The 22,576-nt window shown below is 50.0% G+C and overlaps 1 protein-coding gene across 3 annotated transcripts; it reads left to right on the top strand.

The window, feature by feature from the left end:
* The first annotated feature begins 3 nt into the window (after positions 1-3).
* Positions 4-21,774, top strand: TUBGCP2 (tubulin gamma complex associated protein 2). Of its 3 annotated transcripts, none has more exons than XM_027692998.1 (18): positions 4-77; positions 1,361-1,524; positions 2,451-2,579; positions 2,868-3,044; positions 4,858-5,017; positions 5,997-6,204; positions 7,226-7,425; positions 8,379-8,568; positions 9,061-9,206; positions 9,821-10,001; positions 10,948-11,128; positions 11,326-11,498; positions 12,849-12,977; positions 13,448-13,568; positions 14,987-15,130; positions 15,664-15,792; positions 16,496-16,659; positions 21,517-21,622. In XM_027692998.1, the coding sequence occupies exons 2-18, from the start codon at positions 1,375-1,377 to the stop codon at positions 21,620-21,622; spliced, it is 2,688 nt and encodes an 895-aa protein (XP_027548799.1). In that variant the 5' UTR covers positions 4-77; positions 1,361-1,374. The 3 variants fall into 3 exon arrangements, with proteins under 3 accessions (XP_027548799.1, XP_027548800.1, XP_027548798.1); XM_027692999.1 differs by lacking the exon at positions 4-77 and adding an exon at positions 725-888; XM_027692997.1 differs by lacking the exon at positions 4-77 and having other exon boundaries at positions 861-1,524; positions 21,517-21,774.
* The last annotated feature ends 802 nt before the right edge of the window (positions 21,775-22,576 follow it).

The raw sequence follows: 22,576 nt of genomic DNA, 5'->3' as shown, positions 1-22,576 counted from the left end.
ACACCGCGGGCACTGCGCGTGCGCAACGCCAGGGACGCGCTTCCCGGCGCCCGGGGAGGCACTTCCGGGCGGGACAGGTAGGGATGGGGTGGGACGGGATTGGGACTAGGATGGGATAGGGATAGGGATAGGGATAGGATAGGATAGGATAGGATGGGGTAGGATAGGATAGGGTAGGATAGGATAGGATAGGATAGGATATGGGGCGGGACGGAATGGAATGGGATATGCAGCGGGACGGGACGGGATGGAGCGGGACGGGACGGGATAGAGCGGGACGGAATGGGATATGGGAGAGATGGGATATGGGGCGGGACGGGATGACAGAATGGGGTATGGAGTGGGGCGGGATGGAGATGGACGGGGGGATGGAGAGGAACGGGAGGGGATGGAGCGGGACGGAATGGGATGTGGGAGAGATGGGATATGGGGCGGGTCGGGATGACAGAATAGGGTATGGAGTGGGGCGGGACAGGATGACAGAATGGGGTATGGAGTGGGGCTGGACGGGATGGAGATGGACGTGGGGGGATGGAGAGGAACGGGACGGGATGGGATACGGGAGAGATGGGGTATGGGGCGGGGCGGGACGGGTTGGAGAGGAACGGGTCGGGATGGAGCGGGCCGGGATGGGATATGGAGCAGGACGGGCCGGGATGGAGGGGGACGGGATAGGATGGAGCGGGCCGAGATGGAGCGGGCTGGGGCTGAGGCGCTGCCCCGGGTCCCGCTCCGGGCGATCCGCCGTGGGATGCAGCGGGACCCGCCCGGCGCGATCCCGCTCCCAGCGCCGCACCCGCAGCCATTCCAGCCTAAACAATACCCTGACCTTGGCAAACCAAGAGTGTGTCCGTGTGCCTGATCCATGGATCTGCGTGTGTCTGCCTGATACAATCTGTGCAGGGTGTTGCATTAAACTCCTTGGTTGTTGTCACGATGCCTCGCTCAGACTCTCATTTAAGTAACTCTGCAGAATTCGATGCTTGGTCGTAATAAAGTGGGCAGTGGAATATAAAGATGCTAAATGTGGGAAAAACTGCTTCTGAGTGAGTTCAGGAGCAGCAGCGTGGCCGTGCTGCTGAAAGCAGTGCCAGCTGTCAGGGCACGAACGGGGCTTCCCACCTCGACTCAGGGACTTTGCAGGTAGAAAATCCCTCTGCTGGCCCACCCCTGTTTGAGGTGGGGTTTGAGCCAGTGTAGCTAAATCAGGCCCCACAAGGTTTTTATTTGCCTCCTCTGGGCACATTCCCTTAATCCCAGCCGAACATCTCCGCGCTGGAAGCGTCGCGTGCGCCGGGCGCGTTTTCATTCAGCTCATACAACAAAACAACAACTCCCTGCTTTTCCCCGTGTCCCACAGGCCGAGGAGGGAGCATGAACGAGTTCAGGATCCACCACGATGTGAACGAGCTGCTGAGCCTGCTGCGGGTGCACGGCGGGGAGGGCGCCGAGGTCTACATCGACCTGCTGCAGAAGAACCGCACGCCCTACGTCACCACCAACGTGTCTGCCCACAGCGCCAAGGTCAGCACCCCCCCGGCTCTTCTTGGGCATAACGGGTCATCCAGAAGGAAACGAAACCCCCCCCAGGGTGATCTCATCTGGAATCGCAGTTACGGGTGTGAAGTGGGAAGACTTGGGAATATCTGTTTGATATCATTATGGATGGTCTGGATGAGGGGGTCGAGGCCACCATCGGCAGATTTGCAGATGTCACCAAGCTGGGGGGAAGTGTCAAGCTGCTGCAGGGCAGGAGGGCTCTGCAGAGGGACCTGGACAGGCTGGATCCATGGGCTGATTCCAAGGGGATGAGGTTCAACCAGGCCAAATGCTGGGTCCTACACTTTGGCCACAACAACCCCCGGCAGCCCCACGGGCTGGGGACAGAGTGGTTGGAGAGAAAGGGACCTGGGGGGGCTGGTGACAGCAGCTGAACATGAACCAGAGTGTGCCCAGGTGGCCAAGAGGGCCAATGGATCCTGGCCTGGCTGAGGAAGAGTGTGGCAGCAGGAGCAGGGAAGGGATTCTGCCTCTGGACTGGGCACTGGTGAGGCCACCCCTGGAGTGCTGTGTCCAGCTCTGGGCCCTCAGCTCAGGAAGGACATGGAGGGGCTGGAGAGTGTCCAAAGAAGGGCAGTGAGACTGGGGAAGGGTCTGGAGCACAAGTGCTGTGAGGAGAGGCTGAGGGAGCTGGGGGCACTCAGCCTGGAGAGGAGGATGCTCAGGGGAGACCTCCTCACTCTCTACAGCTCCCTCATGACCAGGCATACTTTTATGGCCATAATACTGCTTTTTATTGTTGCTTTTAAAAGCAATCCACCAGTCAAGCTTTAAGTGCTAGAAAATTGCTAACTGTGTCTGAAAGTTCACATCTGTGTAGCCTGAGCTGCATGTTTGCTGTAATTCAATTTAATTTTAGTTGTAATTGATAGTAATGTGGTGTTTTACAGGTAAAAATAGCAGAGTTTACTCGAACTCCTGAAGATTTTTTAAAGAAATACGATGAGCTGAAGTCTAAAAACACGAGGCATCTGGACTCTTTAGTTTATCTGCTGTCAAAACTCACTGAAGACAAAGAGGTTGGTGTTTGCTTTAGAAATGGGTGTTGAACAGTAGCAGCACTGCAATGATTTTGAGCACAGCTGATGGTGAAATCCATAAAAATCAATAAATAACCAGTTCTAGCGTTTACTGAGTTATTAAAGCACTACTGAGAATTACACTCCCCTTGATATAATCCGTGGAAAACTGGGACAGAGAGATCTGTGGTCGGATTCAGCACAACAAGCTTATGGTCATATGGTTTTTGCCTTAGTGTGTGCTGTCCAGCACTCACAAAGTCTTTTCTCTGTTTTGTGTATGTACAGACACTCCACTATCTGCAACAAAATGCTAAAGAAAGGGCAGAACTCGCAGCAAATGCAGCAACCAGCAGCACCACGAATTTTTCCATCCCCTCATCTACTTCCAAGATCTCCCTGCAGGAGCTGGAGGAGCTGCGGAAGCAGCTGGGCAGTGTCACAGCCAGTTCCAGTGCACAGCAGGTACAGAGCTCCTCCCAAGCTTTGGGCACAAAGTCTTGCTTTTTGTTAGTCAGATCAGATTAAATCTTGGTGCTGTTCTTAATAAAAAGTGGCCTTTTCCTGTTTCAGTCAGTTACAGTCAAGTTCTTAAAGGTTAAATTCATAGTTAAACTCTTCCCTATGAGGGTGGGGAGGCCCTGGCACAGGTTGCCCAGAGAAGCTGTGGCTGCTCCATCCCTGGAAGTGTCCAAGGCCAGGCTGGACAGGGCTTGGAGCAACCTGGGCTAGTGGAAGGTTCATCAACATGACAGTGGCAAACTGCCACCCTGTCCCATGGGCACTGAAGTGCCACCTGGGGGCCATGTTTCCATGTTTCCAGTCCCTGGGAGTTTTATCCAGCCCATGATGGCAAAGACCTAAATTTCAGGTTGCAGAGAGGTGATTCATGCCCCACATGCTGTGTCACCTGTGCCACCTGCCCTGGGATTACTTGGCACTGTCAGAGAGGTCACTCAGTGACTGGAGTTACTGCTTGGACCAGTTTTGGTCCAGGGATCATCAAGGTGGGAGAAGTGAGATGTTCCCTTTCAGGCAGCTCTGTCCTTTGTAGCCAAAACTGTGTCAACTTTGTTGACCTCTGCCAGTTAACAAAGTCACACTAGAGCAGGTTGAACTGCAGCAGAGGTGCCCTGCCTCTTGTCAAGAAGAGAATCACAGGATCATAAAAAATCTTGGAAGAGACCTCCAAGACCACCAAGTCCAACCTTGGACTGAATAGCACCATGCCCACTAAACCATGTCCCCAAGTGCCACATCTGCTCATTTTTTGAACACTTCCAGAGGTGGTGACATGACCATTTCCCTGGGGAGCCTGTTTCAGTGATTAACCACTCTTTCAGTGAAGAAATCCTTCCTAATATCCAGCCTAAACCTCCCATGACACAGCTTGAGGCTGTTTCCTGTTGTCCTATCTCTTGTTGCCTGGGAGAAAAGGTCCCTCCCAACCCAAACTTCATATTTCTCCCTATACAAGTCCTGTTTCTGTTAGGGGAGTAGAGGAAATTGGGGTCCTTCCAGCAGATCACCCACACAGGGTGTAAGTAGGAAAGTAAATTGAGCCTGTGCATATCCCATTACACACACACACATTTGTGGAGCTTAAGAGATGGCCTTTGTAAGCCCTGTGTTTGTGCTCTTGGGGCTCAAAGTGTTCATGTAGGCTGTACATCTCACAAGCCTCTCCAGCTGATAATTGATCTTGCACTCCATTTATTTTAGTGTCAGAGACCCAGAGCTGGGGGTGGAAAGTCTCTCAGTCTTTAAGAGCTCACTTCCTTCACTGACTCCTACTGAGAGTGAAAAACTCCATCATTTTCTCTGTGGGTGGATTGTCTGGGTTGCATTTGGCACTGAGTTCAGAGGTGTTCAGTGCCCCTGGAATAGGATGTTTGTGCTTACTGCTTCTGGAAGGGGTTTGCTGCTTTCCTGTAACCACTGCCTGGTGGTTGTGCATGTCCCCATCCTGCTCCCCTGTGTGTGCCCTTGCACCCAGGCTGGTGGGGAGGGGTGTGGGCAGGCATTGTTTGATGTATCCCCTGGTGAAAAGGCCAAATGTATTAAAAAAATCACCTCTGCAGCACTGAGACCAATAGACTAAAGGGTACTGGCAAACTAAACCCTACTCTGTGCTGCTGAAACAGCAGCTATTCCACTTTATGTTCTCAAGTCCATCCGTTTACAGTCAATTTCTGCTTGAAATTAAAAATTTCTTGGCCTTCTGAATGTCTCCTGGGGGTTTGTTTCCCTTCTTTCTCCCTCTCTCTTTTCCCAACAGCCTCTTGAGCTTACACGAAAAATCCTCCGAGAAAAGCAGAACAAGAAGAATTCTGGTCAGCCCATTCCAGTGTTTCCATCCTGGGTGTATGAGAGACCTGCACTTCTTGGGGATTTCTTAATTGGCACCAGTTTAAGCACTGACACAACAGTACCAATAGGTATGTGATGCACAGAGAAAATTGCACTGACTTGTAGTGGTTTGTACTCGTTCAGAAGCTGCTCAGATGTTCACGCTCAGGATGAAAGCAAAACCTGGCTCCTTGCACTCTCCAGGTGAAGAGCAGGTTAAAAAAAACCCAAATATTAACCCAAACTTATTTTGTTCACAGCGTTTACCCTGTGCTGAATTCCCACTCCATGGGATCTAATCCTTTTCCTCTCGAGTCACAGCCTCCGTAAAATCCAACTGTAGGAGAGTCACATCTGTATTCTCAGCTGAAAATGCTGTAGCTGTGCCTGACAAGGGAGTATTCATCAATCCACAAAACTCCTAAGACTGTAACAACCTCCCTGATTGTTGCCTTGTTTCATGAGATAAGCTTTGCTGTAGTTGGAGCCACTCTGCTCCCTGACCTTCTGATGCACTTGTTATATATATATTAAAGGACTTGGGTCCTTTATGCTTCTTACAGCTGGTGTGTAGTTGACTGCAGCATTCAGAGACTCCACAGTTTGTAGCTCACCTGCAGCTTTTGCTGGGCTGGCATTTCTTTGTGTCTGTATTTGAGCTGGTTTCTTGATATTTGAGTCTTTCAGTGGAGGGGAGCTCTGGGAAGTTGTTGATGAGAATGGAACTCCTTGAGTCCAGTGTAACTGAGCCCTTCAGGGTGGAAGGATCAGCAGCCTGAGCTGTGGGTGGTGTTCTCTTGGCCACAGGTGTGGGATGTGTAGCCCTGCCTACTTGGGTTGCTTTGGGTATGAATGAGCAAAGGATTGTTTTCCAGGAAGGCAAGGCAGATTATCTTGGAGCTGACCCTAGCTCAGTTTTATTTCTCTACATCCTGACGTGGCTTTGTGTGATGTCCCTTTGCTCTCTTTGTGTCCCTTCCAAGCTTCAGGTACGAGACTGAAATGAGTGTATGATCAGGTTGGCACGTCCTGACTGTGTCCCCTTTTCTGTCCTCTCTTTGGAAACAGGTTCCTTGCCACTGGCTTCCCAGGAATCCATGATTGTGGAGGACTTGCTGTACGTTCTGATTGGTGTGGATGGGAGGTACATCACAGCACAGCCTCTCGTGGGCAGGCAGAACAGAGCCTTCTCAGTCGATCCCAACTTGGACTTGTCCATCAAGGAGCTGGTGACCAGGATTCTTCCTGTGGCAGCAAGTTACTCTGCTGTCACCAGGTGCCCAAGCTGTTTTTTGTCAGAGCAGGAGGTTCTCCTTTGAGCATAAGGAATCTGTCATGCTGCAACTGTTAACTTCCAGGCTTAATTTAAACCCTTGGGGATATAAGATGAGTGACAATTTATTTGGGTTGGTTTTAGCTGCATTTGCTTTTGCTGGGTTTTTCTTTTGTGCTGCCAGTTTGCTTTTTCATTCACACACCTTTGGTTTTTTTCCAGACTTGACCTTGTAAATTCAGGCCAAGTGCAATTAGGATCTGTTCAACTATTCTGGTTTGTCTCTTCCCATGAATTTCTCCATGTTTCCTGCTTTTTGCCCTCCTCTGGGCATCGAGGACTAGACAACCTCTGTGTGATTCTGAGCAGGAGAACCTACTGTTCTCATAGATACCTTAACTAATTGTTGAAAGGTCTTGGCATAAGGTGCACCTCCCTAACAGCAGATGTTTGCTGTGCAGTTTCTACATTTGCTTCAGAGTCCCTAAAAGATCAGCAAAGAAAAAAGAAGCATTTTTAGGATGTGATTCATCCAACCTCTTCTACACATCTCCTTCCAGATGATATGACTTGTGTTCAGAGGCATCTGTCTCTCTCCACTGACATGTCTGGAGCCATCTGAATCTGGTCAGATGGATCCCTGCTGTGCCATGTGGTGTCAGAATCCAGCACCAGTGCTTTCCCCACGCATTCCTGCCTCTTGAGATCTTTTCCTGGCCTCTGATCTGTTGCTTATGCAAAGACAATCACCCTGAAAATCCTGCCTCTCTCTTTCTACACAGTGGTTTTGCAAATGATTTTAGTTCCCCTGCAATTGGAGAGGAAACATCTTCCCATAGCTTTCCCTGCTAGGAAGTGTACTAGTGTATTCCCCATTCCTACCAGGAAACAGAGAGGGGGACTCAAGCTGAAGACCAGTGTGTTTTCCAGCACATTGTGTTCTTGTACAGTGTCCTGAAGGTAAAATCCCTGAAAATGGTAGAAGTTGCCTTGCCTGAAAGAGTTTCTGTTTTGCTTTTTACAGGTTTATAGAGGAGAAGTCTTCCTTTGAGTATGGACAGGTGAATCATGCTCTGGCTGCTGCCATGAGGACTCTAATCAAGGAATACATGATCCTAATTACCCAGCTGGAACACCTTCAGAGACAGGGACTTCTGTCGCTGCAGAAGCTGTGGTTTTATATCCAGCCCACAATGAGGACCCTGGAGATTCTGGCTTCACTTGGTAAACTCCCCAAATGCAGTCATTACATTTTGACAGCTTCTGAGAACTGTGCAGAGCAGCAATACAGGCAGGGCATGTCTCATTTTAATTTTCTGGTTTATTAAAGGAGAAAGCCAAGGGGAATTGTGCTTGTCAGGGCACTGCTCTGTTTTTGGAGAGCTCTAGGGCCGAACCTGCCCTTTGGAGCTGTCAAGAGACACGTCCATGTCCTTCACCTTCACAGCCATGCCCTTCCCATCAGCTGTATCCACCACTGCTGGCTCTGCTCAGCTTCTTTCCAAACTCCTCCCCAGCTGTGTGTGGATGTATAACCACACACTGGTTCCACCAGAAGTGATCCCTGGAAGTTCCCAGTCCAGCCCCTTGCTTACAGCTACAACAGGTTGCTCAGGGCCACGTCCAGGCAAGTCTGGACAATCCCCCACCACTCTGGGCCCTTTCCCATGGCATCACCACCCTCTTTGTGAACATTTCTTTCTGTTTCTCCAGCTGGAATTGCCCTTCTGGTACCTTTTGCCCTTTTGGTATTGTCCAGTCCTGGACTGTGCCATTGCATGATGTTGTTGGTCACAGATGTGAGAACACTTGTACATTACTCAGCCCAGAGAATTTATCTGGACCTGAATATTTGTTCAGATTTCCCTAATAACCTCCCTAAATCCTGGTGTTGGAGCCATATGCGTGGCAGTGTTGTAGCCAAGGCTTTTAAGATTAGAGGGGTTTGGGGTCACTGGAGTGTGTGTTTCTTCCATCCCCACCTGGAAAGTGGATCTCTACCCGTGGTCCCCTCACAGCATAAGAGGTTTTTGGACTCTTAAGCCACAGTGTATCTTGTGTCTGCCTGAGTTCAGTTCTCCTGCCCTGGAGGGTTTTTTAGTCTGGGGACCATTTGGGGTTTTTTTTCAGGACATTTCAGGATGTAAGTGCCTTATATCTACATTTTTAAATTCCAGCTACTTCCGTGGATAAGGGTGAGTGTATGGGAGGATCCACCCTGAGCCTGCTCCATGACAAGACTTTCAATTACACAGGGGACAGCCAGGCCCAGGAGCTGTGCCTGTATTTAACCAAGGCAGCCAGTGTGCCTTATTTTGAAATCCTGGAGAAGTGGATATATCGAGGCATCATCAATGATCCCTACAGGTAAAGAACAGTTAAGGGATGAAAATGAAGCTAAAATCTTCTCTGTCGAATCTGCATAGCCTGGGGGCCTGGAACAACCCTCTCTGAAGTTTTTTTGGGGGTTTTGTAGAATCATTTGAAGCATTTCTCTGTGTTTAATAGTTTATGCTGCATTTCAGAATCCAAAGCGGGGGCAAAGCTCAGGTTAAAATAGCTGAAATAATGCCTTAAATTAATGCCTGAATTAATTAAGGCAGACAAAGGCAGCTTCCTCTGCACTGACAACCAGACAATGTGGTTTGTGAACCCTGTGAAATTCTGCTTCTGTTGTAGTTGATTGCAGATTAGGAGCCTAATGCTGCTCTTGCTTGAAATACAGACTGATTTCAGCTCTTGACTGGGATGTGTTCTCATGAGACCTTGTTGCTGATAGCCCATATTGCCAGTTTACAGGGGAAAAAAGTAATCCTCATTGTACCACTTCCTGCTTCTGAACATCTCCTCTCTGTCCAGTGAGTTCATGGTGGAGGAACATGAGCTGCAGAAGGAGAAGATTCAGGAGGACTACAATGACAAGTATTGGGATCAAAGATACACTGTTGTTCAGCAGCAGATTCCCTCATTCCTGCAGAAAATGGCTGACAAAATCCTGAGCACAGGTAGGTGCAGGTGCACTGCTGATGTGAGAGGAATCTCGGGACATGCCTTTGTGTAGAGGTAACAGAAACATCCTCAGGCCTGGCCAGTTTATGGCATTGCCCTCTGAATTTAGAGGAATAGAAGGGTCAGATTTAAAAAGAACACCAAATCCTACAAATGAAACAAGGCATGGGAAGGAGTCCAGCAGCAAGGGGAGCTGTCTGTCTCACTGCTGCTTTGTGGGGAGGGTTTTCCAGCTAGGTGGAGCTGGGCAGCTGAGGTTTGGCCACCTGAGTGCTAATTTGGGGGGTTAAATGAAACAAGCAACCTGGTGGCCAACACTGTCCATAAGTACAAACCCCTCTGAAGAGCAGCACCACACCTGCAAAGTTTCAGACCATCTGCAGAGATGTTTTGTCTCCACTGGGAAACAAAACCATTCCTCAGTGTCCTTAAATGTGATACCAGGTGCCCAGTTTAAAATTCTGCGTCATCTTTGGAAAGGTGTGTGAATCTTTCCCAGTAGAACTGGGTGTAAACATTTTGCAGCACGTCTTGAAGGTGGTGGTGTGGAAGTTTCCCTGTTGGCTGCACAGTGGGGATGAATGTGGGTCATTCTTGCTTTTCTTTTTAGGGAAATATTTAAATGTTGTGAGGGAGTGTGGGCGAGATGTTACCTGCCCTGTGGCCAAGGAGGTCATCTATACTTTGAAAGAGAGAGCCTATGTGGAACAAATAGAAAAAGCATATAACTATGCTAGCAAAGTTCTCCTGGACTTCCTGATGGAGGAGAAAGAGCTGGTGGCTCACCTAAGGTTTGATTTATCTTACTAAATGCATGATAAATAGATTGCTTCTTATAGGGGACACTTTGTAGTTACCCTTCTTCTCTTGGGATATTATCAGTTTGTTCTCTCTATTTCTGTTAGAAAGTTTGACCTAAAAAATAAGATTGGGGGTTTTTACCTGAAGAGAGGAAAAAAGAGAAGGCTAAAATCATAGGAATGTTGAGTGGAGAGGATGTCTGGGGGTCTCTAGTCCAAATTCCTTGGAAGGCTGCTGTCAAAACTAGGTCAGGGCTTTGTCTAGCCCAGTTAGATCAGGAGTCTGCATCCACGTTGTGTTAAGGCTGTGAGGGTCCTATTTTTGCTCCAAAGCCTGCAGTTATCATGTGTGATCTCTGGCCAGGCTCTGGGTTAATCCTCAGGCTCACCTCAGAGCTATCTCCAAGTTCCAGGCCCAGTGCAGTTAACCCTCTGTGGTGCCATGTGAAAATTCAAAGTTTATGCGTCTTATTATAACAACAGTCTGCTGGACTTAAAAAAAAATCTGCACAGATACTTGTTCAGTGAGAGGAGTCCAGGATTCTGCTCTGAACTGGTTGCTGCCCCTCAGCAGGATGTGCACACCATGGGGATTTGGGATTTGTTCAGGATAGCAGGAGCCTGTGCCCAGCAATGTGTTGCATACGTAGGTTTTTTTTCTGAGGTGAATTTTTTGAGGTAGAAAAAGAACAGCAGCAGCCCTGATCTGACTGCACAAAAGTGTTCTGACTGAGGGGGTAGGGAGGAGGAGACATCCATAAAAGACTAGTCTTCAAATTGGTTATTTATGGCTGTGTGTTCTCTAGGAAGAGGAACATTCTGTGATCCAACCCAGCGGCCTGGTTGAATCGATTGCTTTTGTTCCTTTGGGTTTGATATGGATTAACCTGGGCTTTAAAAAAAAAATAATCAATTGTCCCTTCATTTTCTTGAGCAGATCTATAAAACACTATTTCCTGATGGATCAAGGGGACTTTTTTGTTCACTTCATGGACCTCACAGAAGAGGAGCTTAAGAAGCCCGTGGACGACATCATAACTACGAGGCTGGAGGCCCTGCTGGAGTTGGCCCTGAGGATGAGCACAGCCAACACAGACCCTTTCAAGGATGATTTAAAGGTAAGAATGGATGGAAGCAGAATTTAGCAAGAAGGCCTGCCATGATTTGGGGAGATCTGTGTGCCTGTGGGAACCTGCTGCTTCCCAGGTTGGTGTGGTGACTGGGGTGTGACTCGGATCACGTGCACTCTGTACGTGCTGCACGGTAGTTGTGAATAACCTGTGGGTTCATTTTTTTTCCTGCTCTTCCTTTATAGATTGACTTGATGCCCCATGACCTCATCACGCAGCTCTTGAGAGTGCTGGCCATAGAAACCAAGCAGGAGAAGGCCATCATCAGTGCAGACCCCACAGAGCTCACCCTCAGCGGCCTGGAAGCGTTTTCCTTTGACTACATCGTTAAGTGGCCTCTGTCCCTTATCATAAACAGGTAAGGTGACAATCCCCATCCAATCTGGCCTTAGACACTTCCAGGGCAACCTGTGCCAGGGCCTCCCCACCCTCACAGAGAAAAATTTCTTCCCGAAATCCCATCTAAACCTCCTCACTTTCATTTTGAAGCCATTCCCCCTTGTCCTGGCACTCCAGGCCATTGTAAAAAGTCCCTCTCCATGTTTCCTGCAGGTTCCCTTCAGGCCCTGGAAAGCCACAATTAGGTCACCCCAAAGCTTCTCTTCTCCAGGCTGAACAATCCCAGTTCTCTTAGGGATGCTTTCCCAGCCTGGTCCTTGGTTTCACCTGTGACTGGTCACCCAGATCTCACATGCCCTTGGCTTCCTGAAGTATCTTCCATGAGAATAGGAACTCTCACAAGGGGGTCTCCATGCAAGAATCAAACATTCCTCAAACCTGGAGAGCAGAAGAAAAATGCACTTTCTGGTATCCCTTGGTTGCAAACTGGAGCTGTACAGGCTGTTGGTAGGGGATTGACAGCAAACTATTTTGCATTTAATGGAGTTGTGAGGGAATGGTTCGTTTTTCCACAGGGATATGCCTCTTGTTTGCCTGGAGAAACCCTGGCAGACCCATTGCTGTGGGACAAGCAGCGTGGCATGAACGGGGTGAGGTGACAGATGTCGAATTGCTAAATGCCAACAATGAATTCGTCCCTTAATTTCCCCTCTAAAAATTCCGTGGGATCACTTTTTCTGGCGACGTGATGCCTTGGGAATTGCGTCTCTTTCTTTCCAGTGGAGTGTGTTAGCTCTGATGGGAGCTGTGGAAATGAAAATAGGCTTTGGTGAGGTTTCCTGAACTGTACTGACTGGAGCTGTGCAGACACCTACGCTCAAGTGTCTGAGCACAGACCCGAATCCAGTCCCTGGAGCTATAAATAAGCAGCCCCATCTGCTTGTGACAGTGCATTGCTGCTGGGGTAATGCTGCCTGTAGCTTGGTTACAGCTTTTTTTTTCTCCTTTCTTTGGAAAATCCTGGTGAATTATTGGGTGATCACAGCAGTGGGTACAAGACCACGGGCTTTCAGCCCTCACTCCCCCCGTGTGAGTGACCTCTGTGAGTGGAGCTGGAGGGGGTTGAAGGAGGTTGGTGATGTACCCACTGGCAGGAAACACGGAGGAGGGACTCCTTGGAGAGAAATTCTTTGGGATGGTTACAAATGTGGTTCTTTTTTCCTTTGGTTCAGATTGTTTCAGTGTGATTTGTGTGCGTCTGAAGGCGTGAGGAACATATTGTGTAGAGTCTCTTTACCTTTGAGCAGCCTCAGCCTTCACAGCTTAGTCTGTCAATCAAGAACTGGATGGGTTTCTCCTTTCTTTCCAGGAAAGCACTGACAAGGTACCAGATGCTTTTCAGACACATGTTCTATTGCAAACATGTGGAAAGGCAGTTGTGCAACGTGTGGATCAGCAATAAGACAGCCAAGCAATTCTCCCTGCATTCAGCTAAGTGGTATGGCCTTTTTCTTTTTTTTCAGCTGGATCAGTTTTGGGTTTCCTTCTTGCTGTTTAGGTACATCAGGACATGGCTCAGATAATATTGACACGAAAAAAATCCTTACAAGTGTTTTACGGGCTGGGAGAGCTCAAATTATAACATTTTAGGTTTCACTCAGTAGTTACACTAGTAAAATTGCTTTAATATTTAATAATAAAATTTTAGTTGAACGAAGGCAAATATTCAAAGTCATTGTCCATTCTACCAGAGGTTCAAAACTCTGACTCTGGTAACTGAGGGAAAACCATTGGGATACATGGAAAATAATCAGAGATGGTTTGCATTGGCTTTATAATCCCTCTCACACTGCAGCAGGGAATTTGCTAGGACAGAAATATTTAGCTCTGCTTCGCTGTGCAAGCCTGGTGATAGTTCTTGGTGGCATTTGCTAGCTCTGAGCTGTGTGGGTGTGATTTCTCCCCTAGGTTTGCTGGTGCTTTCACACTGCGGCAGCGGATGCTGAATTTTGTGCAGAATATCCAGTATTACATGATGTTTGAAGTGATGGAGCCAACATGGCACATTCTTGAGAAGAACCTGAAGTTGGTGAGTGTGGGTGCTTGAGGGAAGTTGGAATGGAGGTCTTGGCAAATTTAATATAGGCCAAAAAATACCCAATCCCAGTTGCTGCAGGAGTCTGTTGGTTTTGTTGGAGGCACTTGTGGTGCTGCTGCTCTGCATCACCTTTCTGCTTTATCAGTCATATACCCCTTCCCTGTGCTGCATCCTCCTGCCTCTGCCCAGCTCACACCCTGCACCCTCTTATGTAAAGGCTGTTCTGCTGAACATTCCCATACCCAGAAGAAAGAGAACTGTGGAAAAGGAAGAAGGATGCAGAGTGCAAAGATCATAAACCAGTCCAAGCATCACCAGCTGATTCCTTGGCTGACTTACAGTGCTCTTAAAAATGGAGTCTGTGCCTTCTCTTCCATGCAGCTGCCAAGAACTGGGATGTTAGGGCTGTCCAGTATTAAACAGGGCCTTCCTGGGTCAGGTGTCTGTTCCCACTGCAGGTGGGCAAGGCTGGAGCACTTTTCCACTGCAGTGTGATCTGGGAGAGGCTCAGCTCACTTCCCTGTTGGGCTGAGCTCACTTATGCCTGTTGAGAGGGGATCTGGGCAAGGCATCATTTTGGTTCCTTTCACAGAGATGTGATGTCCAGAGCTGTGGGATTTTCCAGGTGTGTTACAGAATATTTCAGGTTCACTGCTCCGAGTAACTTCCCCAGAAGTTAATTAACAAAAAACTGCAAGAATCAGTTTTTATCTCATGAGGGGCATGCAAGATGCCTTTATTGTATCTTGGAGAAGAACACATTCCCAGCTCATGTCCCACCTGCCTGTCTGTAACCAGGAATGAGAAGTTGTTCTGAGCTTCAGGACATCCCTTAATTGTACAGAGTGAGAGGGGGGTTTTAGTCTATCATTTAAAACTCAGGACTGAAACAGCCCATTGAAGTAGCAGAGCTGGACAAAAATCTTACAGAATCCTTGCAGCACTGCGTGTCCCAGTTCCTTATTGGCTCCTGAAGCACATTGCTGAATAACCTGTATGTTTTAAGCCTTATATGTTTATTGACATTTAAGGTTCTTTGATTTGTTTTTCTCTTTTCCACTTGTTTTCGCTGAGATTGTGAAGGTGGGAGTGGGCATGACAGGCACATTTAAAAGCAAAGGAAGTGCATGTTCATAAAGCAGATAACTCTGTCCTTTCCAGTGGAGGGCTTGGGTGATTAAGGAAAGGATAATTTGGTTGAGGAGGTGATGTGGCAAATCAAAGGTTAAAAGCCTTTGAAGGCAATAATGCAGATTCAGTCTCAGGATGTTTCTGGAAGGTACATGAGGAGCTTCTCACCAGCGTGGCTGAGAGATCCCTGTCAGGGCAGGGTGCTGGGGCACAGCTTTGGGAGAGTGCAGCACATGAACCCTGCTTTGGTCTGTCACTGCTGTCCTGTCCCAACACAGGCGTCCAACATCGACGATGTCCTGAGCCACCACACCAGCTTCCTGGACAACTGCCTCAAGGACTGCATGCTGACCAACCCCGAGCTGCTCAAGATCTTCTCCAAGCTGATGTCTGTCTGTGTCATGTTCACAAACTGCATGCAGGTGTGTGCAGCCCTGCCAGCTGCTCTGGGTGCCAGCCAGCTGAGACAGTCCCTGTTGCCAGCCCCTGCTGTGCTCAGCGCCCGTGGAGGAGCCTCAGCTCCCTCTGTCAGCAGGCTTTAGAGCCTGATGGCTCACACCCTCTCCCAGGTGGTTTCTGGGGCCTCTTGCTCCACAGAATTCCCTGTGCTCTCCTTTTTCCATGTTGAGATCACGTGAGTGGAATTCCCTCTCTCCAGCCAGTCCTGCAGCAGAATGTGGGGTGTAAGTTGTAGGGCTCTGTAGAGACATTCTTTCCAGGGTCAGACTCATGGAGACTGGGCACATTCTGGCCAGCACCAGGGAGCCCATGGCTTTGAAAAACCCCACCTTCCTCTGGGTTTAGGGAGATCTGTGTGTCCCCATCATGACTTGAGCCTCAGAGCTGGCTGTCCTGGGAGTTCAGCAGCTGCAGGGCGAGCAGAGCTGAGCCTCCTGCTTTGCCACGGTGGAAAGAAGGGGCTCTGACCATTTCCCCACCCCTGTGCCCTTGGCAGAGGTTCACCCAGAGCATGAAGCTGGACAGTGAGCTGGAGAGGCTGACCCTGGAGCACGGCACCATGCTGGGCCCCCCCACGGAGGAGGAGCGCGCCGAGGAGGCGGCCAAGAAGAAGCTGACCAACAAGGTGGGACACGGGCAGGGGTGGCCGGGCCCTGCCCTCTGCCTGGGGGGCAGGCTGGTCAGGATAGTGCCCCACCTCCTGCAGACAGACCTTCCTGGTTCCCAGAGCACCCCGAAAGCACAGGCTCTGTGGAACTGTGGGCGGTGGTCTCAAAGTCCTCTTTGGAGGCCCTGTCTCCCCCAGCAGTCCCTGCTCTGTTTTTTAGGTTCTTAGTTGTATTTTCACTGTGCAGTGGGTACCCCCAGTGAGGCTTCCTGCAGCACCAGAGCTCTCTGATTTCCAGAGCTCTGCTGGGGTGTGAGGTGGGCTCTTTGCAGCCCATTGCCTTCATACCTGGGATATTTGTCTTGTCCATATTTCTGTCCCTGGATGCACAGAGGGTGTGCTTGGTGTGCTCTGCGGCCTGTCTTGGGCAGCACACACTTTCTGCTTCATGTCTTTTCCTCCTGCTTGAAAATAACCAGTGGCAGCATGTATTTGTGGATAACTCTACTGGGTCTGTTTGTGGATAACTCTACTGGGATCTGCTCCAGGGTTCTCCCAGGCTGGGCACAGCAAGGATTTTAACCGCTAAGAACTCTGCAACTGTCTTGGAAGTGTCATGGCAGTAATTCTGAGGAGGTTAGGAAGAGGAGGGAATAATTGTATCTCCTTGGCAAGGGCAGATGAGCAAACACATGGGGCCACTCTGCCTTTGTCTCTGCAGCTTTTAGCAGAGCATGCTGACAACCTCCACCTCACATCTGGCTTTGAAGCCACCATCAACAAGTTTGACAGCAATTTCTCCACACATCTGCTGGACCTGCTGGACAAACTGAGCGTTTACAGCACCAATGACTGTGAGCACAGCATGCTCAACATCATCTACAGGTGAGCCAGGCCTTTTCTGTCTGTAACTTCCCCTCATGTGGGGCCCAAATTCAGCTCAGGAATCGCTGATTATAACTGTGCATCAGTGAAAACACTGGAAGCACGAGAAATATATATATTTGGGAGCTCTGAGCAACCTGGTCTAGTGGAAGGTGTCCCTGCCCCTGGCAGGGGGTTGGAAGCAGATGAGCTTTAAGGTCCCTTCCAACCCAGTCCATTCTATCATTGTACACTGCTTTGAATTTCAACCTAAAGCTTGGAAAAAAAACCCAAAGCACGTTCCTTTGAATTATGTGAAATTTGTTTATTAATGTTATAAATGTAGTGTAAGTTTCCCTGGGGATTGTCTCACTCTGGAGACAGTGAATACTCTGATTCCTGAATACAGCATAAGTATCCCATGATGAGAAAGCTGTGCAGGGGTTTGGTCATAAAGTGGCTGTTTTAAATTCACATACTGCATTTCTTTCAATAAACAGCCTCTTGGAAATCAGAATTCCTCTGGAAATACCCAAAAGTCAGGTACACAAGATAGGAGAGAGAGAGAGAGAGAGGAGATGGAGGTTTGGCTGCTGGGTTTATAACCTGTGTGTTTTCAATAAAATTATCATGGAAGCCCATCTTTTATGGCTGGCTGATAACCCTCACAGCTCTGCTGAGATGTGCTACCCCTGAAAGCAGAGAGAGGAAAGGTTTCAGCAGTGTTTTTTTCAGGAGGTTGTTGTCCCCCCCTCAAGCCTTTGTCCTTTTCTAACAGCATCTGGCAGGGCTGTCGAGGGATCCTGGTCCCAACCTTTGCAAACACTGTTTGGTGAAGTATTCCCATGGGAAGCTGCTCTTCCAGTTGTCCTTTTCTTCTGAGAACTTCTTGTCCAGCCAACTCCCACACACTTACCCAGCCCCTGGCCTCCTGCTCGAGCTGAGAGGTGTTCCCATGGCTGAGGCCAAGGCTGAGCACTAGACCCTGTCATCACTGCTACCTTGGTGCTTCCAGGAGTGGAGTCCAGCCCACCAGCTCCCACAGCACTGCTGAGAATACCTTGGCTTCTTCCTTCTAGGATTGTATTCCTCATTTAAGGATACTCACAGGCAGTGCCACAGGGCTGCTTGGTGCTCTGAGCTCTCCTGCTTCCACCCCCCTGTCAGGGGAGGAGCTTCCCAGCTCCAGAGCTGCCCCTGTGGGTGGGTGCTGAGTCCCTGAAATGTTAACTTAGGGCTTCTCCACAGCCCTAAAATCTCTGCTTCACTCTGTCTCTGAAGTGACCAGAGTCAGAGGTCTCCTCCTCTTCTTGGAAATTATTCAAAGACTTCCCAGATTTCCAAGACTTGTTTTTGTGGCTGTGAGTGCAGGCCCCAACTGCAGAAGTGGTTGCTGTTCCTTTCAGTTCTAGCCAGGACAGCCAAGTCTCTTCAAATCCTTTTGGGAGGTGCAGGTGCAGCTTATCAAGGCCTTCCCAACATTTTATATCATCCCTCATCTGCCTGGGCATCCTTGTTCATCCTCATCAGGCTGTTGTAGGTCACAGGCAGGATCCATCTGTAGGAAAGGGCCAAAGGGATTAAGCTCTCCCTCTTCCCTGGCTGCCATCACTCCTGGGTGTCACAGGAGCATCCAGAGTCGGGCTGGATTCAGGGGTGGGGACCACAAGCAGTTGAGTCATCCAGGCAAGAACATTTCCTCCTCCTCAGTGCTCCAGCTCTGCCTCCTTCTTCATCCAGCACTTGCATTTTCCTCGTTGCCAGAACAAGTTCTAACAGCCAGGCTCGTTCGTGGTGCTCCATCCAGGAGATCCTGATGGTGACTCCCTCCATGATCCAGCTGCTCAGGGGGCACAGGGCATGGCCAGCACAGTGCTGAAGACCAGATTACCTACCTTGGTCACAGGAGAGCCTTGTGTCAGCATCACACACCCGCCAGAGGGGTGGGACAGGCTGGTGCTGCACTGTGGAGCCTGGCCCTGTGCCCTGTCCCTGCTGCCATGGCCAGGGACTGCCCTCCACCTTTGTGTCTCCCAGCCCACACTCAGGGGGCTCACGGGTGACTCCTGAGCTGGGAAACCTCTGGAGCCAGTTCTTCCAAATATGGAGAGGTTGGGTTTTGCAGGCAGCACTTCCTTCTTCAGGGAAAAGGAGAAGTGTGGTGGTTCAGGGCGCTCTGAGGAAACCAAGTGCTGTTACCAAATGCTTTACATTGAGAACGTGACCTAAGCTGCATCCAGTGGCTCAGAAGAAGGTCTGGGTCCTTTGCCCCCCATTATTTCCATGCCCCAGTTCCACTGAGGAAATACTGGGTCTATGCCATCAGCACTGTCATCACTATCAAGTCCCCCCCATCCCAGTTTGGACTGCCTGGAACCACTTGAGTCTTCACCAAGACGTTGGACACAGCTGGACCTCTCCTGACAAACATTTCCTCGGTGGAAGTGGTGGATGTTAACAGGCCATGGGACATGGGACATGTCTTTCCATCCCTGCAGGCTGCTCAGGAGTGGTTTCAGGAGTGGAAGCCCCAGGGTGGGTGCCCAGGGGTGACATTCAGCTCCCGTTCAGCCTGTGGGGATTGTTGGCTCCAGGCCTGGGCTCTATGGCAACAGGAACCCGAGAGCCGGAGCGGAGACGGTTGCCATCTGAAGTAACATGTTTGACAAAGAGATGGAAGAGTTTATAAGACATACCAGTCTTTTTTTATAAATTATAACCTTTTTATAGGAGTGCTTTTCGAGGGTGATGGTCAGCATTTCAGGTAGATAACAGGATAGCCCTTTATTCACAATTGTGGTACTTGCTTATCCTTTATTCCATCCTGGTTAGTGGTTATTCAGTTTATAGTAACTGAGGCACAGCTGTTGATTTTGTTGGTGGCCTCAAACAACAGATGATGGAGGTACAGAGGGTTTCCTTAAGAGCTCACAGGTGACTTACAGATCTCTGGTGTGCCCAAGTCCTGCTCAGGTGCCTCATAGAATCATAGAATATCCTGAGTTGGAATGGACCCTCGAGGATCATCCAGTCCAGCTCCTGGCCCTGCCCAGGACACCCCAGCAATCCCACCCTGTCCCTGAGGGCATTGTCCAAACCCTCCTGGAGTTCTGGCAGCCTTGGTGCTGTGCCCACTGCCCTGGGGAGCCTGGGCAGTGCCCAACCACCCTGTGGGGGAAGAACCTTTCCCTGAGATCCAACCTGACCCTGCCCTGGCACAGCTCCAGCCATTCCCTGGCTCCATCAGCAGCAGTGCTGACAGAGGGTTGGCAACTGCAGGAACTCTCCAGTTACTCCTTCACATCCCAGGGGTGAAAAGGAGAAGAATTGGAGCACAGGGGGTTTTGTCAGAAGGGTTAAGTCCACATTCTTAGAAGTCTTACCATCGGTGCGGTTTTCAGACATCCTTCCTTCACCAGTTTGGAGGAAGCTGAGCTCAGAGTAAGTCACTGATGCAAACCCCAGTTCCAGCTACAAAGGAAGAAACTGCAGTGCAAGCAGGTTTTGAGGCAGCACCACGCAAATTCTTAAGAAATAGTTATCACAGATCATTAAAACCTGAAAACAGCTGAAAGGGAAGCCAAGAAAAATCTGCAATTCAACAATAAAACAGCTTTAGAAATGGAGCAGGTCCTCAAAGCAGTGATGTAGCCGAGTCCTGACCTTATGTTTGAATCAAAACTTGGTCAGTACACTCACCTCAGTGCCAGGTTTCCCTGGTACAATTCCTGAAGGACGAAAGCAATGTAAGCTTTTCAACCAGGAGAGAGCAACAGATAAATTCCATCTGTCGAGGCTCTGTTTTCTGCAGGCACCAAAAAATGTCAAGGAACAATTTGTTGCCGTTTGTGTGAGGTTGTTAAGCAACATGAAACTCAAATATTGTGCCCATTCAGTTGGTTCTGGAGCAACCTAATTTGAGAAATGGAGAGAGTAACTTTGGTGTGATTCACAGGCTTGCACTGATTCAGTGTCCCAGGGCACATGAGGGTAAGAGCTGCACATGCAGCTCTTGCAGCTCTTGCACATGCCGTGGTTGGTTTGGGATCTGCCGTGGGAAGGTCGCAGCAGGTGTGGGAATGGGTGGTTCTGTGGCATCTCAGGATTATCAAGGAGACAGGATTACAGTATCCCTGATGTTGCCTGTTTTGGAGAGGTGTTTACAAGCATCAGCAGCACTTGGTGGTTGTAGCTGAGAACCTTCCAAAATCGTGGATCTGTCTGAAGCATTCCAGTGTTAGCAAGGAGGTGGTGGGGATGGAAACCACAGCACAGTTACAGGGAATAATACGTGGATTTCCTGTGGGAATTAGTACCAGAGTTCAGTGGTGGTGGAGTCTGGTCTTGATTTGGCACTGCCCAGGCTCCCCAGGGCAGTGGGCACGGCCCCAAGGCTGCCAGAGCTCCAGGAGGGTTTGGACAATGCCCTCAGGGACAGGGTGGGATTGTTGGGGTGTCTGTGCAGGGCCAGGAGCTGGACTGGATGATCCTTGGGGGTCCCTTCCCACTCAGGGTATTCTGTGATCCTCTGGTGTTAAGGGGAGGTGGGAAGTGGCCGGGAAGGCACTGAGGAGCCCTCACACCAGCACCTTGTCCCCAGGTGACACTGCAGCAGCATTGGGGGGTCGAGCTGCAGCTCTGGAGAAGGGCTGGGAGCGTTTGGTCCTTCCCGATGTGTTTGGGATGTAAAGCACAGGTGACACTGAGCCTGTTGTCGAGGGACAGGCCCACCAGAGGTGTCACCAGCACCTGCAGCTCAGCACAGACGTCCCACCTTGCTCGGACCCACCCGGGGCAGGCGGGGCCGGGGCTCGCTGCGGGGGCCCCGGGGGGGTTCCTCCACAGCGTCCCCCACCTCTGGTGTGTTCTGTCTCCCAGGTTGGACTTCAACGGGTTCTACACGGAGCGCCTGGAGCACATGTCGGCCGAGCGCAGCCAGAAGGCAGCGCCGCTGCTGCCCCGCCTGGCCGTGCCCGCCCAGTGAGCCGGGACCTCCCTCCACATCCACTGGGGGAACTGGAAACCGGCCGAGGGCTGTCCCGGAGACACGGGGGAACGTTCAGTCTCCTGAGTTGTGTGTAATGAAACTCGTTCTTCCGACAGGCTTTTTGTTAAGTCGTCTTTTTTTCTTTTTTTTACTGTGTTGTACAATGATGTGTCTGTGTGTTGTAAAATAAATTAAACAACAACAACAACAAAAAAATCAGGGTTATTTTGTCTGTAAACAGGGTGCAAGATTTTGTGGCTGCCCCATCCCTGGAAGTGTCCAAGGCCAGGTTGGACGGGGCTTGGAGCAACCTGGGCTAGTGGAAGGTGTCCCTGCCCATGGCAGGGGGTGGAATGGGATGAGTTCTGAGGGCCTTTCCAACCCAAACACTGTATGGGCTGAGCCCTCAGCAGAGGAGTTTCAGGGAGCCTTAACAAGAGTCATGCAGCTCTAAACATGGCCTGAGCCAGTTTGGGAGCAGGTGAGGTAGAGGCTGGAAGAGAAGTGTCTCCCGGGGACAGGGGGTAACCAAGACACATCCCCGGGACCAAGGGGCAAGAGTGGGAACCTGGGGACGTGTGTAAGGGCTGTGGGCACAGGGCTGAGTGCCCCTGGGAGTGACCTGCCCTTCCTCACTCCTTCACCAGGACCTTTGGAGTGCATTGGAGGGAAGAGCCAGGTTGTCTGTGCTCCATGGCTAAAGCTGGACCTCCAGGGAGAGGGTGGAGACCACCAGTGAGCACCGAGTCTCACCAGAAGTCATAGATAGTTATGAAATGCTCGTTTTTGAAACCAGTGCCCCATGGAACTCTCTGATGCCACGTGGACCCTCCCCAGTGTGCCACGGACCCTCCCCGTACCCCGTGAATCCTCCCCGGTGCACCGTGGGTCTTTCCCAGTTCTCCACGGACCTCCACGATGTCCCGTGGGCCATCCCCGGTGTCCCACAGA

The sequence above is a fragment of the Neopelma chrysocephalum genome, unplaced genomic scaffold (genome assembly GCF_003984885.1).
Source record: "Neopelma chrysocephalum unplaced genomic scaffold, ASM398488v2 Primary Assembly neopelma1_89, whole genome shotgun sequence".
NCBI classification, from domain to species: domain Eukaryota; kingdom Metazoa; phylum Chordata; class Aves; order Passeriformes; family Pipridae; genus Neopelma; species Neopelma chrysocephalum.
This window is presented reverse-complemented; position numbering and strand designations above follow the sequence as displayed.